The sequence below is a fragment of the Herpailurus yagouaroundi genome, unplaced genomic scaffold (genome assembly GCF_014898765.1).
Source record: "Herpailurus yagouaroundi ecotype Mexico unplaced genomic scaffold, PumYag 67569, whole genome shotgun sequence".
NCBI classification, from domain to species: domain Eukaryota; kingdom Metazoa; phylum Chordata; class Mammalia; order Carnivora; family Felidae; genus Herpailurus; species Herpailurus yagouaroundi.
In genome coordinates this window covers 923,975-939,474 of record NW_024420375.1, presented here as the reverse complement: position 1 = coordinate 939,474, position 15,500 = coordinate 923,975, and the positions used below count along the sequence as shown (strand labels likewise).

The following is a 15,500-nucleotide window of genomic DNA, read 5'->3' as shown; positions in this document are numbered from 1 at the left end:
CCACAGAGGTGACAGGATAGACAGGGAGAAATTGTCACAGGCTCCAGCAGAACAAGAGGGCAGAGGATCCTGCGGGCAGAAGAGGAAAGACACAGGACAATTGAAACATCTTGTTCCACTAGGAAAGCCACCCTCTTCTTATACCTGCCCAGATCTTCAGTGGTTTGGGCACAGGGAATCTCTCTGTCTCTCTCTGTCTCTCTGTCTCACACACACAGACAAACACACACACACTCACACACACACTCACATACTCACTCACACTTCATTCCACAACATCATGACACAATTTTATACCCAGTTCTCCATGTGGTTAATTTTTTTTTTTAGTTCTCATTTTTTCTAAGAAAAAAGCAACAAGAAAATAATTCAGAGTTTATACAAAACATCTTTACATTATTTTTTCCAAAAAGACTAGTATTTACACAAATGGCAACAGAAACAAAAACAAAAAACCCTTCCAACTTCCACCTGGAAGGGGATGGCTGTTCCGCTCCCTCTCCCACCTGGCACTGGGGTGGGCAGCTGGCCAGGAGGCAGTGTGGAGGTGGATGGTGTAAGGCCCAGCTCCTTCCATGGCCACTCTGGGAGCACCTGCAAGGCGCACTCAAGTGGCAGTCTGTTAGCAGCCGTGCTGGCAAGGAGCCGGGGTCAAAGTGCACGGCATGCTGGCCCAGCCCTGGGCAGCCTCTTCCTCTTGCCAGGCCCCAGCCCAAGATTGGAGGGGCCAGTGGAAGCTGGGTTGAGGGGGGCACCCACTTGTGCTAGAGCCCAGAAAAGGAGCAGACCACCTGGCCTTATACCCGCTTAGGTCTCTGCCCTGGGCCTCTGTTTCCCCACCGGGCCAAAGGATGCCAAAGGTGAGGAGAGAACAGGGCGGGGAGGGGGAGGGGGAACTCCCAGATCTGCAGGGCAAATAGCCACCTGGGCACCTCACCTCCCTCCACCCCCATGAGGTCATCTGCCTGCAGCAGCTCTCCTGTTCCCCAGGCAACAGCCAATTAAGACGTTAATTACCGTGAGAGTGAGGGAGGCAGGAGATGCCCAAGAATCCCACAAGGAAGTGATTTTTTTTTTTTTGGTGGAAGGGTGGCAGCCACTACCCCATTCCCAAGATCAGCTTTGTAGAAGGAGGGTCAGGAGGACAGAGTGAAACACTTTGCCCATTGGCACTCTCATCTTCCCTCATGGGCAAGAAGAGCTCTGGCCTGCCACCCCTCCCCAAAATACCAAGGAGTTTTTAAAAGAAATGCCATCCTATGCTTCCTGGCTGGCCACATCTTGCCCCAGTTCCCTTAAACTGAGCTGGGCCTGGCTCAGAAAGCCTAAGGAGGGACTGCATTTTCCATTTTTCCATTTTCTTTAAAAAACAGATGCAAATGAGTTGACAGCTAAAAAATGAACACAAAAACATTAAAAACAGTGATGATAGCGGACAAACAGTCCTGGGAAGGGGGAAAGGGGGTGGGGGGCAGGGCCAGGGGGGCATCTTCCTGCCTGCTGTCCATCAGCGTCCAACCCTGCCCTCCAAGAAGGGGTGCCCCTGCAGAGCCCAGAGGCCTGGCCAGAGGGGGAAGGCACAAGAGCATGGTGGCTGGGGGCAAAAGCACCCCCCTCCGAAGCCCAGGGGGCAGGGCAAAAGGGGGATTATAAAAGCCAAGAAACTACAAAACTAAATACAAAGGTGGGCACAGCTGGTAAGGGGAGGGAGTGTGGGGGAGAGAAAGGAGAGGTGCAGTCCTGGCTGACTGTCCCTCAGGGCCCGAGGCTGCACTGGGCTCTCAGACCTTGTAGTAGATGTTCGCTGGGCTCTGGGGTGGCATCTCCTGGACGATGTAGACGGGGTGCCCGTAGTCCCCACTCACCTTCTCATAGTGGGGGCAGTAGTTGTTCTCTGTAGTCCGTAAGGGGATGATGATGTCGCTGGGCTCGGTGCCCGCTGTGCCACTGCCCCCCTTGGGACTGGCCAGGGTACTGAGTGAGAGGGCGGGTGCCCGCTGTTGGGTGTGCTTGCGATGCCGCTTGCGCAGCTTTAGTAGCAGAACTGTCAGGAAGATGATGATGAGCAGGAAGATGACGCAACCAGCACCAACGGCCGCAAACAATGCCACCTTGGAGTTGAAGAAGCTGTCAGGGTCTCCACTGCCACCTCCACTCGCACCTGGGCCACTCTTCTCTTCCTGGTTCACAGTCTCTGAGGAAGGAGAAGGGAGGGGAGAAATGGTCAGCCAGGGTCCCAGGGCCCTGTTCTGCCTCGCTTCAGAGACAGGGCCTGAAAAGGTAGCTAAGCAATGGGTTCTGCCCTTTGGGAGACACCTATACACTCACCATGCTTGCCATCAGAGTCACCCAGGGAGCCCCGACCACTGGGGGCCTGTGTGGCCATCTTGATAGTGTTATCTGCCTCCTTGCTCGGCCGGCTGGTGGTCAGCTGCTCAGGTGTCACAGCATTGGGGTCTGGGAGCGTGGAGAGCACAGGTTGATGGGGGACCCCACTAGCATACATGCCTCAATCATCTAGCATGGGCTCATTTAGCATGGGCCAACAATGGCCTGTATATCAGACCTCAGATACTCTAACCCCATTGCCCCTCCCCTACTCCCAAACACATCCATACCCAGACAGAGACATCTGTTATGACTGGGCACTCACCTTGCCCAACCTTCATGACGATCTTCATGGTGCGTGTACGGCACACACCTCCCTCCCGGTTTTCCAGTCCCTCCAAACTCCCATTGGATGTAGCTGTAGCAAGAGGCCAGAGAAGTCAGGGGGAAAGGAAGGTCTGCCCTCATTACCTAGAAATCCTAGTGCTGTCTTAGCCCATGAGAACAGAACTGGGAATTGGGGAGTGGCAAGCAGTGAACCTTTCTACTTATCTCCCTCTCACTGGGAACAGAGTAGCTGGCCCAGCTCAGGCCACATCAGAAACTAGGCCTTCCCCCAAGGGTGCTGCTCCTTTAACATCACCAGGGCTTAGCCCTTCTTTCTCAGTATCTTCTCATTGTGTGATCTCACTCAGAGGCAAAACAGTCAGAACTGGAATCATGAGGGAGGCTTCTATACAGACTAGAAGGAATCCAGTCAGGTGAACTGGGTTAGAGTCCCAATCCTGCCCTTAACTCCATGAGTGATATCAGGGCAGGAAGCTCCTTCACTTCTTGGGGCCAGTTTCCCATGAAGAGAAAGTCCGGACAGCCAGCTGATCCCAAAGGGTTCTTCCAACGCTGTCACTCCCAAGATTGTATCTTAGGTAGGCCAAAGAAATAAGAGAGAGCACCACAAAGTGGAGTCCTCTCCCAGCCAACTCCTAGAGCCAAGATGAGCTGGCAGCCATCCTCTTGGTGAATGTTAGGGCATGCCAGTCTTCAGAGGGAACCCAGATCAAGGTGGCCTGTGTGCTATCTCACTGTACTACTTAGAAAGCTCGTAGATAAGAGAGAACCATATGACGGGAAGAGACTCACAGGTAATGTAGTAATCATGGTGCTTCTTAAACTCCAGGCCCATGTAGTTGGGGCTGAACTCCTGGAACTTAATGGTGAAGCGGATTTCCTGCTCTGGCCTATTGCAGGTGACCAGCACGTTGGGGTCAAGCACAGTGCTGCAAGCAGCTGCCTGCTCAGGCCGCACCAGGTACAGCTTGTAGTACTCATAGGGCCGCCCTGCTTCTGCTCGGGGGCAGATGATGTCCAGCTTGTCTCCAATCTTTGGGTAGATCACCAGGCCCTTCCCACTCAGGAATCTGCCCAGAAGGGAAGAGATGGTCAGCCTCAGGGTCAGGGGTCCCGGACCATCTCCAGAATCAAGGGCACAAACAATGAGGGGCCAGGCTGAGCCTACTGGGTGGAGATGGCAAGAATAGGCATTCTGTCCTCCCTCCATCCTTAGGCTGGGGGTGCAGAGAGAGAATCACACTGCCATCAGGGTGTGGAAGGGGTGGCCCATGGGCAAGGCTGCCAGGCTTTGACTGCTTGGTAGGGTGGGGCACTGCATAGCTGGGGGAGCCCTTTGTCCTAATGTGGCATTTCCACAGGGGGCTGATGTGGCCAATGGTGTGAGGCTTGGGCTGCCTGGAGGTGGCAGCCCTGTCCTCTTCCCGCCCCCATCACACACATTCCTTCAGAGCCACTGCTACCATCTCCCTACCACACATGCATGTGTGTGCACACAAACATGTTGTGCACATGCACGCGTACACACACACACACACACACACACACACACACACACACATACACACAAACAAGCCCACACACAAGCCCATACATGCCTTAGCCACCACCCCTGCAGCTCCCAGAAAACAACTGGGGGAGCTCAACCTATCTGGGACCCATACCTTCTCTGCCATCCTTGCTAATCTTGGGCATGAGGAGGAGATATGAATAGGCATCACCTGGAACCAAGGGTGATGGGCATAGTCTCTGGCCAGGAGCAATTCCACATAGCTCTCCCCACCTCCCACTCCTACAGCCCAGTGTCTTATAGGGGACTGATTCAACTCCTGTAATGCAAGAATGTGAGTCCCCAAACTTGACCAGTCTCAGTCCTAAAAGAACAGAGGGAGGGGAGAAGGGGCCCAAGCAGGGACAACAGATTATGTAAGATAGGACCCCAGGAACTTCACACATCTGTGTTCTAATCTACCCATCTCCACACTGCCTCTGTTCCAGATCCTGAGGGAGATGGACAAATGCCTTCTGAGCCAGGTTCCTCTTCTAATCCTGAAGGCCAGGCACAGGGAATAGCAGGGAGAGAGCAGCTGCCCAGGGCCATCTATTCATATCAGTGTCCTTGCCTAAGCACACAGCAAAATGGTGGTGCTATCTTGGCCATTTCTGAGCCTGGGCAGGCTGGAGCTGGAAACAAGGCAATAGTATGTAGCAAGGAAGAAGCAGACAGACTTTGAAATCAGACAGACATGCCCCTTCCGAGCTCTGCAACCTTGGATGAGCTACCTGATCTCCCTGAGTTTCCATTTCCTCAGTTATAAACTGGCAGAGGTAAGAGCCCTACCCTCCTGAGATTGTGGAGGGGATGCAATGGTGCATGCAGAGTGCCTAGCACACAGTAGGCACTCAATGTGTTTGACTCCTGCTTAGAAACAGTCTAGTTTGCCAAGAGGCAGGAGGCCAGATTAACAGCAAGTACCTATGAGGCCAGTCTTGCAGTTTTTTCAGCGGGTGAGGGGAAATAGGAAGAGGAATTATGGCTCCATCCTCAAGGATTTTACTGTCTGCTGTAGGTCAGAAAAGTAAAAATGGTCCATGCTTTGGCAATGGACGGGACAAGGCTATCTGTAGGTTATGTGGAAGGAGGGTGGTTCAAACGGCAAGAGCTGGAGGCAGGGAGAGGAAGGAAACAGTTCATCTGACAGGATGGTCTAAGATGGTTCCTCAGAAGGAGCAGAATGAAAGTGGGTCCTGGGTAAGGAATTAGAAGTTAACACAGAGCAAGAGTGGACAAGAGTGGCTGGGACACAAACCCCAGGCCAGTGATTGACCCCACAACTGGTAGAGAGAAGCAGAAGAGGAGGCCGATAAGCTCAGCTGGAACCAGGGTGAAAGGCCTTGAGGGTCACAACAAACAGTGTGGGGTTCATCCCACTGGAGACAGACTTTCTAGTAAGGACAATGAAGGGTTGAAAGCAGTGCTTCAAGAGAACAAAGCTCACAGTGGAAAAGAATGGCTCCACTTCCTGGAGGCCCATACCACAGTGGGGAGCACAAGGTATGAGTGCCTAGTGGTTGCACAGTGCCCTCACTCAAGGGAGGGAAATGATACCCCAGGAGGTGAGTCTAGACCAAGTAGATGAAGAAAGACAGCCCTCCCTCGATGTTAAAGGAGGCTTCAACAAGCTGGGACATGCCATTTTGCTGTACAGGTCGGCAAAAACCACAATGAGAAGGTCTTTCCCTTAGTATCTAGCTTTACTGCACTCCAGAGGGCCAGAAAGGAGGTGGGGATGGGATGAAGGCCCATACAAACATTTGAGAGGAAACATCTTCACCCCATTAACCACAAAAGGCTGAGAAGTTTCACCAGACCCCCTATGACTCCCAAGGCATTTTTCATTTTCCAATCCTCACACTGGTTCCATCCAGACAGCAGGATTAGACAACTTCTAACTTCTTAGCACCAGAAGAACCTTTAAGACCCACAGAGTCCAGGCTCCTCATGGGAGGGAGGGAGTGATCAGATGAACATTCCTATTGAAGAGAAGTTCTCAAAGGCAACCAGAGGAGGCTAACCTCACCCAGGATGTTGACCCCTAGGGGGTCTAAGAAGACCTGAAACATTGGCTGAATCCTTGTACAGCTACACCTCAACAAGACCCTACATGGAGGTGACAGCAGGTACACAGAGGACATGCAAATGGGGGGTACGGGCCAGCTCACCTTCCTAACCACTTGGACCTGGCCTCCTCACCAGGGAGTCTTATGTGTTCTGAGCACATCTGTGGCCACTCAGGCTCTGGAGCTCCAGAAGCGAAACACAGGGCTTCCAGCTACTTGGGGTTATCCCTTGAATCCAGACACACTGAGGTAGCAGATGTCTATATAGTGGATGGGGGAAGGGGAAGAAAAGAGGACTATTGCCCCTAACACCCCTCAGACTCCTCAACCTCAGAGAAGACTTCATAAATATTCATTAGTTAATTTGCCTGGCAGCTGCGGAGGGGAAACTCACCTTCTCCTAAAGTGAAGAAGGGAGAAGACCCTGAGGAGACCTGCCTTCCCTGACCCTGATCCCCCATAATGGTGCCTTTTCAGCATCTTCTGTACCACCAGGAAAACTGCTTCTTGGCCTTTGAGAAGCCCAGGAAAGTGGCAAGGGGACCCTGCCAAGGTGGGCATGTAGCCAGTGAGAGTGAAACCTGAAGTCAGCTTACAACACTAGCCATACTGTATAGGAAGGACCCTGCCCATCTTTCCTCATACATATCAGGTTAGGAATAGGGGCAAGAGAGTTGGAGGAAGAGATTGTCCCCAAGTTAAACTCTTTATCCCCCACTTTTCAAAAACTACTACTCCCCCATTATCAAGCCAAGCTTTCTTGCCTGGGGCCACCCCTAGACAAAGCCCTTTTCTGGAAAATAAGGGGATTGACAAGGCCCAGCAGGAAGCCTGAAGCAGGTCGCCATGGTAACCCCTGAGGCCTTCCCTCTTTAGCTTCTGATAGCCCCAGGACCCCAGTGAGCCACCCCAGGGAGTAAAGGGACTTGAAGGAGGCCATTCCAGCTCCTATCTTATAGCCTACTTCTTCCTTCTACCCTAGCCCATTTGTCTCTCAGCCTTTCTACTGAGCTGAGAAGGGCCACCATGACTGCTAATCAGAATCCTGCTATTCGAGAAGCCTGAAGAGTCTGGGGCAGTAGCCTGGTCAGAGGCCAACTGTCCTCCTGTTTCTTTTGTCCAGCTGAGCCCCTCTCCACCCAAACACATACAGTCTACAGTGGGGCTAGCTTGCAGATGTGGGTGTCATGCCCAGAAAGGTGCCCATGTTCCACCACATCTACATTTTCTTCTCTCTCACCCTTCCCACAGGCTCTAGGAACCTGTGGTCAGAGATTGGAAGAGCGTGGTCCCTGGCCATGCTAGTGCAAGTCTGGTGAAGACTCTAGACACAGCTTTGATTTGGTGACCCCAGCACCACTATGCCTGCACCCACAGAGTGGCAGGACGAGCAGAGGACAGACCCCAAGCCAGAGCTCAAGTCTGCTCTCATCCCAGCAAGGGTGGGGAGCCCCCAAATTAAAGGCTCCTCTTTCATTCCCCCGGCTCCACCCAGCCCCCAAGGCAGCAGGAGCAGGCCTGGCATGTCCCAGCAGTGCCCGCCCAGGCGTGGGTGGGCAGGAACAGCAGCTGGGTCCTGGCACACACTCAGCACTGTCGGAGGTAGGGAGGCCAGGAGAGTCCCAGAGGGTCACCCTCCCCACCTACACGGGACTACGCTCTCCCCTCTGCCCCACCAGGCTAACACTAGGGCCCATTGGGGGCTTAACACGCCCTTCCCTGTCTGCTTTCTAGGGGATCCCTGAGAGGAAGTGAGATTCCCAGCCCAGAGAGGAACCAAAGGTGAGATTCAGCACTCAGGAGGGAGAGTGCCAGGCAGTGAGTTGGCTGCCTCTAGTTCAGGTCACCCAAGCAAGGCTGCTGGTAGACCTAGCAAAATCAAATGAGGAAGCCAGAGCACTGCTCATCTGATGCAGGCAGGGCCCGAGTCATGAGGACAGATGCATGCACATCTGTGAAGTAAGAGGGGCAGGGAGATGGCACCTCTTTCCAAACCCCACCTTGAATTCCTATCTCTCCTAGATTCCAAGGTATAGCAGGATGGCATGGAAAGAATGGCATACAGCAAGCTCTACCCACTATAAGCAGACTGAGTTCAGACAATTCATTTCCCTGTTCCAGGCATATGCCTTCTCATCTGGAAATGGGGACAATTCCTACTTCCCAGGGCGGTTGGGAACAACCAATAATATTTACATATGAGGATGCTTTGTAAGTAGCAAGGTGCTGCCTGTTAGTTAGCATTGCCAAGCACAGTACCATTTACGGCTTATGTTCCTGGCTGCTAGCACCCCCACCCCAAATGACCACTATGAAAACACACCCAGGAGGAGTGGGTTATGGTACACAAGGCAAGGAACCCAGAATGTGGCTGGTAAGCATCCCACCACAGCTCCCCTGATAATCATGGAGTGTACCCTCCCCCAAACCTGGTGTTCTCATGGCAATAAGCTGCCTCCTGGCTGGCCCACCTCCTCCACAGTCCAAACCCCAGAAAAGAGTACTATCCACGGCCTGGCCATCCCCATTCACCTGAGCTGATGAGGCAACAAAGAACCTGAGGGGATACAGGGAACCCTCAATTTAGCCTGCACCCCAGCCTCACAGGCCCTTCTTGCCCTGGCCTGGCTGCCTGGGGTGGGGGTGGGGAGGAAGGGGAACAGGAAACTTTAGGAGCTGCTGGGTTCCCATCACTCTCAGGCCCCCACCTGTGGCCAATCAGCCACAGAGTAGGAGAGGTCAGCCACCCTGGAAAGGGGCCCCCTGAGCTGGCCTCCCCAGGACTGTGAGCTGGAACAGCTGTGAGGGGGCTGGGACCAACACTTTGGCTTGTGGCAGAAAAGCCTGGGTTAGGGTCTGCAGCTGCCCCCACCCATGTTGGATGGAGTCAAGGGTCCTGGACACCAAGCTGAACCCCCCACCCCCACCCCCTTATAGGGAAGGTGTAATGTGATCTCAGGCACATTCCCACTCCCTGGAGGTGGGGGAACCTGAGTGGGGGGCAGGAAGGGGTCAGAATGGGACTGAGAGACTGAACTGCAGCAGCTGGACTTGGCTGAGGACTCAAGTGTGAGGCCTACCGGCTGCCCCAAGCTCTCAGGGGAAGAAGTTGGGGGAGGGGGCTGCTCTGGGACCTTCCATCACAGCCCCCAACCCACCCAAGCACATGCATTCATTCTGGTTTCTCCCAACCTCTAGTGGGACTAAACCTGCTTCCCCAACCTCTGTTCATCAGGGTAATCTGACAGGAGGGGCCGAAGAGGCAGAAGCTAATGCTACCCATTCAAAGACCCCAGCACGATTTGGGAAAGAAGCTGGAAGTCTTAAGCCGGCCCTTCCAGCTCCCCTCTTCCAGTCAGGACTGGGGCTGCACGCACCCTGGAACCTGGAAACATACCCCCAGCCCCATCACTTCTTTATTTTGATTTTTTTCCCAAGAAGGAAGCAATTAAGCAAGGTTTATAGGCACTGGGAGATTTGAGGGGTGGGGTGGGGGTGCCAGCTCCTGACAAGGCTGAGTAAAGAGACCAAAAGCAGGGAGGAAGAGGGGAGGGAAGAGAGAAAATGAGCCTGTGAGGGAGAGCACGGGCATGTGCGAGAAACAAAAGGACTTGAGAAAAAGAGGCAGAGAGTGACTAAGAGTGAGAGGGAGTGTGAGAAAGAGGGAGAGCAGGCGAACCTAGCTGGAGAGGGGAGGTGAGCACAGCTCACAGAGGGTGTGAGAGGGCAAACCAGACACAGACCTGAGAGGGAGAACTCCGGCAGGAGGCAAAGAGGGAGAGACAGAGAAAGACTGTTTAGTTGAAAGGCTGTGGCAGCCTGAGGGTTGGGCGCGGTGGCAGAGGCAGCCCCCAGAGCTTGAGTGGAGCTGAGGGCAGTGCCTCCCTCCTGTCCTCCTGCCCATCCCCCATGTGCCAACACACACAGACCCTTGGGCATAGATGGAACTGGGAGTGTGTGTGTGTGTGTGTGCAGGGGCGCCAAGATCAGTCCCCCACCATTCTCAGGATCTGTTCAATTATGGGAGAGAATTTGTGAAGGTCCTATTGAGTCCTCAGCCACCCCCCCACCTTACCACCCCCTCAAGGATGTCTGCCCTCAGCTTGAAGTGGATGGTGGCGTGGGCAGAACTCAAAAACCTATAAACTGGTCCAGAGAACTAAAGGCTCAGAACACAAAAACGGAGAAGCTCAGAGAGATCTTGTTTCTCCCAGCTCCCCCCCCCCAACTCTGCAGGAGGGCTCCTTTCCAGCTGTGGAGCTGCATGCTATCTCTGGTTAGAGACCCGAGAGAGCAATTAGGTCACTCCCATGAGCCCCTATAATGGGCTACCCCAGGCGGATTTCAGCTATCCTGGTTCAAGAGAGAGCATTTCCAGCCTCCACCCTTACATGAGGGAACTGGGCTCTTCAGAACCTTTCCCCTGTTTAGCTCAGGGGTCCCCAGACTATCTTGAATCCCTGCTGTTAGGAGAGCTCTGCACCCAGGTTGGCTTCTAGGTGGGGGAGAAATTCTTGTCAATCCCTTTCCTTGTACCTTGTTCTCTTTCCCAAACCCTCACACTGACCTTGTTTTAACCATCCCACAAACAAGTAAATAGGACTCTACCTTAACCCAAGGAAAATAGAACTAGAGAAGCTGATTTCTTCCACTCCTGGACTAAGAGACGCACTGTCCCTGGAACCTAAGAGGCCAAGGGAGGCAGGAGCCCGGGGAAGTTAGCGGGGAGCCCATGAGAGTGGACAGGGATTCCGGATACAAACATCAGAGAGCATAGAGGGCAGGCCAAAGCCCCCCATTTTCCCACTAAGTAGGGGTGTCTGCACATTGCCGGGACCTCCACAAAACAGGAAGAGCAATCTTGACCCTGGATTTCAACCCCAGTCCTGAATGCCAGAAGAGTAAAAGGTCCAGAGGTCATCACACAGCCCCAGCGACTCTTCACTAACAGCCCAGAAACCACTGAGCCACCGCCCTAAAAGGTGTGTGTGTTGTTTGGGGTAGGGGGAATTGTGAAGGGGGAAGGAGGAGGAAGAAAAGAAAGGATCTTCTCTACATAGCTACCTCCCTAACCCCTTGGGAAAAGCTAAGCATAGCTTCCCAATCTGAGGGACATAGGGTGGGGGGGGGGGCAACGGGACCCGCTTGAGCAGGAATCCTTCGACCCCCACCCACCTCCCTCGCCAGCTCGGACGACACTCTCTGCCTGGGCCGGCTCTCGAAGCTCTGCCACCGGCTCCATTAGACCCCCGACAGGCGCTGGATCGAAACCACCCCCTCCCAGATACCTCTCCCACTCCGCCCCTCTCCACCCGCCGCCTTTGTGAGCCTGGGAGCGACGCCCGCCCTTCCATGGCCCGGCAGGGAGAAAAGAGGGGCTAGAAGAGACGGCAAAGCGAAAAGCTAGAGAGGCAAACAGGGAAGAAAGAGAAATGAAAATGGGAGAAGCCCGAATGGGGATACAGGCGCTGCCACCCACCCCAAGCGCGGTGTCCCGCGCTGTGGTCCTTTCACAGCTAAACAAACGAGGAACCTGTGTTCTGGCCTCGCCCCCACCCAGGTCACGCTAGCCCCTCGAGCGGCTCTCGGCGAAAACCGCCACGTTCCCAAGGGCCCCACAGGGGAATGCGTTCTCTCCCCCACCCAGCTCTCGGGTGCGCCCTCGAGCGCCGGGACTCCCAGCTCCGCCTGGCGCGACCCTCCCGACTTGATCCGGGACGTGCGGAGGAGAAGGCGGGGAAGCCAAGGGGTCACAACCCAGCCGAGTGCCCCCACCCCACCCCGCCGCACCCTGCTCCGCCCGCCCGCAGGAAAACACACACGAAAACGACAGAGACAAAATGGGGTACAGCTCTTCCTCGGAACACCTCCCCACACGCACTCGGGGGCGCGTGGCCTCACCCTGCAGGAGTGCCTCCCACCCCCAGGGATCAGAGCCAATAAGTTACTCACTTGGGGTTGAGGGAGCTCCAGGACACGGGCTCCAGGTTCTTGGCCAACGGCGTGGCAAGCCGGCACAGTGCCAACACGACCATCGCCACAAGCCACTTGCCGAGCCAACGCTGCCCAGGCCGGGCCATCTTCCCGGGTGCAGGCTGCACTTGGGATCCCCTGGCGCCTCCTCAGCAAACTGGCCTCGCCTTCCCGTGCTGCGCTGCGCTCTGAACCGCTCAGGCGCCCATCCTCCGCAGTCGCCGGCCTTGAAGTGCTCCCCTCCCGCCGGCTTCGGTGTCGCTCTTCTCTGCCCGGCGGGCCAGGAGGACTCACTGGGCAGCTGTCCCCAACCTGGGCATGGGCCGCGGCCTCCGATGGCTCGTTCCCTTGGTCTCTCCGACGCACGAGGGGCGACGGGGGCTCTGCGCCCCCGGGTGATCCGGCCCGATTCCGCTTGGCTCCTGGAGACTGTTCGAGACTGCGCGCCCTCTCCCTGACTGGGTCTCCCCACTGAAGACTCGGTGGCCGCCCCAACGCCTCGACCGTCTCGGGATCGACGCCCCTCGGAAGAAATGGGAGTCTCCCCACAACACGAGCTCAATCCGGGGGCTCCCGGCTGGGTCGCCCTGGCACGGTCTCTGTTCCTCCAGGCCACACTGGGACTCTGGGCTTCGCGCCCCCCGACAGCTTCTACTTCAGTGGGGCCCCCGTTCAGTGTACTTAGAAGAGCGGGAAGACGCAGTTGAGCGAGCCAGTTCCATCAGTTTTCTATTCTGAAGCCTCCGCCAGGTAGCCCCGCAGCCCCTTCACCGACTCCTAGCTCCCCAGCGATTGCGCCCGAAGGTCTGCGGCCAGTGCGAGCTTCACACAACTACCACTGCTGTCCAGCGCGCATAGACTCCCTTCGGCTGCCGCTGAGCTGTCTACTCCCCTGCTCAGGCGAAAGCAAGGCCAACCCTACTCCTCTTAGCCAATAGTAAGCTCCGTCTCGGGGGTCCTCGTCCCGTACCACGCCCCCAGAACAGGAAGGGGGCGGGGCTTCTGGGAGCTCTTAAGGACGCCGTGCTCGCGATGGCACCAATCTCGGAGTGTGGCTCCTGCGGTTAGGGGTGGGTCCGGTATAGTCCCGTTCCCAGAGCGCGCAGCCCGTGGGAAGTTGGAGCTCCTCAAGGGCTGTTGGCCTGCCCTCCTCCCGCGCGCCTAGTCAACACTCTGGCCCACTGACCTGGGCCACACAGGCCCTGTCACAAGTATCCCGTGAAAGTACTTCCATTCTCTTTACGCAGGAGCCCTGAAGTCGTGCTCTGTGCCCCTCTCTGTGGCAAAAACAGCCTGTTTGCTCTTGGTCCCATCTCACGTAGAGTTCTGGTGGTCTTTTCTCCTGCCCTAGCAATGCAGTGTCTGCTTGCACTTGGACCTGGAGTCCTAAACATACGGATAGCGTTAGGTAATGGAGACTGAGAGAGGTCAATTACAAGTACGGGATGGAGGTGGGTGGGAGGTGAGTTCTTTGCCCCTGGGGACTGGGCCTTCGGAATCTCAGCTTTAGGGGAGAGCCTTGTGGGACCCAGGAACCCAAATTTGGCGTCGTGTCCTGTCCGAAGTCGCAGGCAAGGCCCCGGAATAGGCCAGCTGGGATGAGAGAGTGAGACAGTACCTCGATAAAGAAAGACACCTGGAAGGCAAAGAGTCAAAGGCACAGGGTGGACTCTTTTTGAAAAAGCAAAAGCGGGCGTCCTGGCCCCAAAACACCAGACTCCAGCCCCTCCCGGCCTCGCCATCTGGGTCTTTGTCTCCCAGCCCTCGCCCATTCTTCCCGCCCCTCCTCGCTTCCTTGCTTATAACTTTGGCTCCATCCCATAGCTCAGACCCTCCCAGTCCGACCCACTCTCGTGGTCGGACCCCAACAGGCGTACCCACGTGCTAATGTCTCCCCCTACTGGTCTTCTGTAGCACTGTGGGGACCTGGGACAAACTGGAAGCTCCAACCTGGGAGCTTGTCACACACAAACCTAGCACATGATTTGAACACAAGACTTGGGACAGGCTTAGTGGCCTTGGCAAGAACTGCGGCCCAGTATGTGGAGGAAGGGAAGCCATTAGGAGGAAGATCTAGGTTTGGGTTGGCTTTGGGATTGCCAAGGATATACTGTCTTTGCTGATACTTTATAGAGATAATTAGGTGAGCAACATTCCCCAAATTCTCTACAATTTCCACAGTTTTGTGTCATATCACTGAAGTAGGGGTTTCTCACTGGATCCTATGATGCTCCCTTTGGCTGTAGGGTGAAACTGTATTTGGAGGGAAATAAGGGAGAAGCTACGCCACTTCTACTTTTAGGGACAGGGCCTGGAAGGTGAGAGGGATCTGGGTGGACAGGGTCGAGGAGGAACTATGTCAGGTCTCTCAACTGACAGCTGGACCCCTTATTGGGGTGTGAACAAGGAGAAATGAGAACAAGGTACAAGGGCACACCAATAGTCTGGCTTAGAGACTTGGATCCCTTGAAATGTGCATGCACCTGAGTATGGAAAGAAGCGTGTTGCTTCCTGAGTGCCTACTCTGTGCCAAGAATCATGTTAGATGGCTTTTCTCTCATAGTCTGATGAGATAAGTTTCACTCCCCCCATTTCAGATAAGAAGGAAGATAAGGCTCAGGGAAGAGAAGTAGCTCCACTGAGCTCATTGATGGCAGAAGCAGGATTTCCCCCAGGCTTATTTGTCTCCAAAGCCTATATTGACTTGACAAATTTTCAGCTGCTCCTTGCCTACTTGCTTACTTAATACATTCCTGGTTAAAAGCTGGTTCATACTTGGAAGGCAGCAGCCTTCAGGATGGCCAGGAGTCTACTCTTCATTCCCAGGTTGCTAGGCCTGGGAAAATTCATCTGTGTTCCTGGCCACATCTCCAAGTTACCACCTAAAATTGCCACCACCAACCCCAGAACCAGCCTCAGATTCTGCTGCTAACATGCCCAATGCCCCTTGGGAGGCAAACCCAAGACCAGGAGGGGAATAGGGGAGATGAGGCTATGGTCCCAGACTTGGGAAACCTGGGAAGACAGAAGCAACTTCTGAGTGTGCCAACACCTAATTATGGCTGGAGAGGGCAGCAGAGGAAAGAGGAGAAGACTCTTTATGTCTAGGCCTGCTCTACATGCTGATCACACCTGGTCACAGCACAACCTTTCTGCCTCAACCCGTCCCCTCCAGTTATAGGGTCCTCAGTAGCCGGGCTGGACCTACTCTCTGCCACAGCCAGGGCCAG

The 15,500-nt window shown here is 54.9% G+C and overlaps 1 protein-coding gene across 1 annotated transcript; it reads right to left on the bottom strand.

The window, feature by feature from the left end:
- Nucleotides 1-368: 368 nt before the first annotated feature.
- On the bottom strand, nucleotides 369-13,160 carry EFNB1 (ephrin B1). Its single transcript, XM_040467849.1, has 5 exons — nucleotides 12,250-13,160; nucleotides 3,469-3,746; nucleotides 2,654-2,746; nucleotides 2,329-2,457; nucleotides 369-2,194 (listed from the first exon to the last, which is right to left on the bottom strand). The coding sequence occupies exons 1-5, from the start codon at nucleotides 12,375-12,377 to the stop codon at nucleotides 1,782-1,784; spliced, it is 1,041 nt and encodes a 346-aa protein (XP_040323783.1). The 5' UTR covers nucleotides 12,378-13,160; the 3' UTR covers nucleotides 369-1,781.
- Between the last annotated feature and the right edge of the window lie 2,340 nt (nucleotides 13,161-15,500).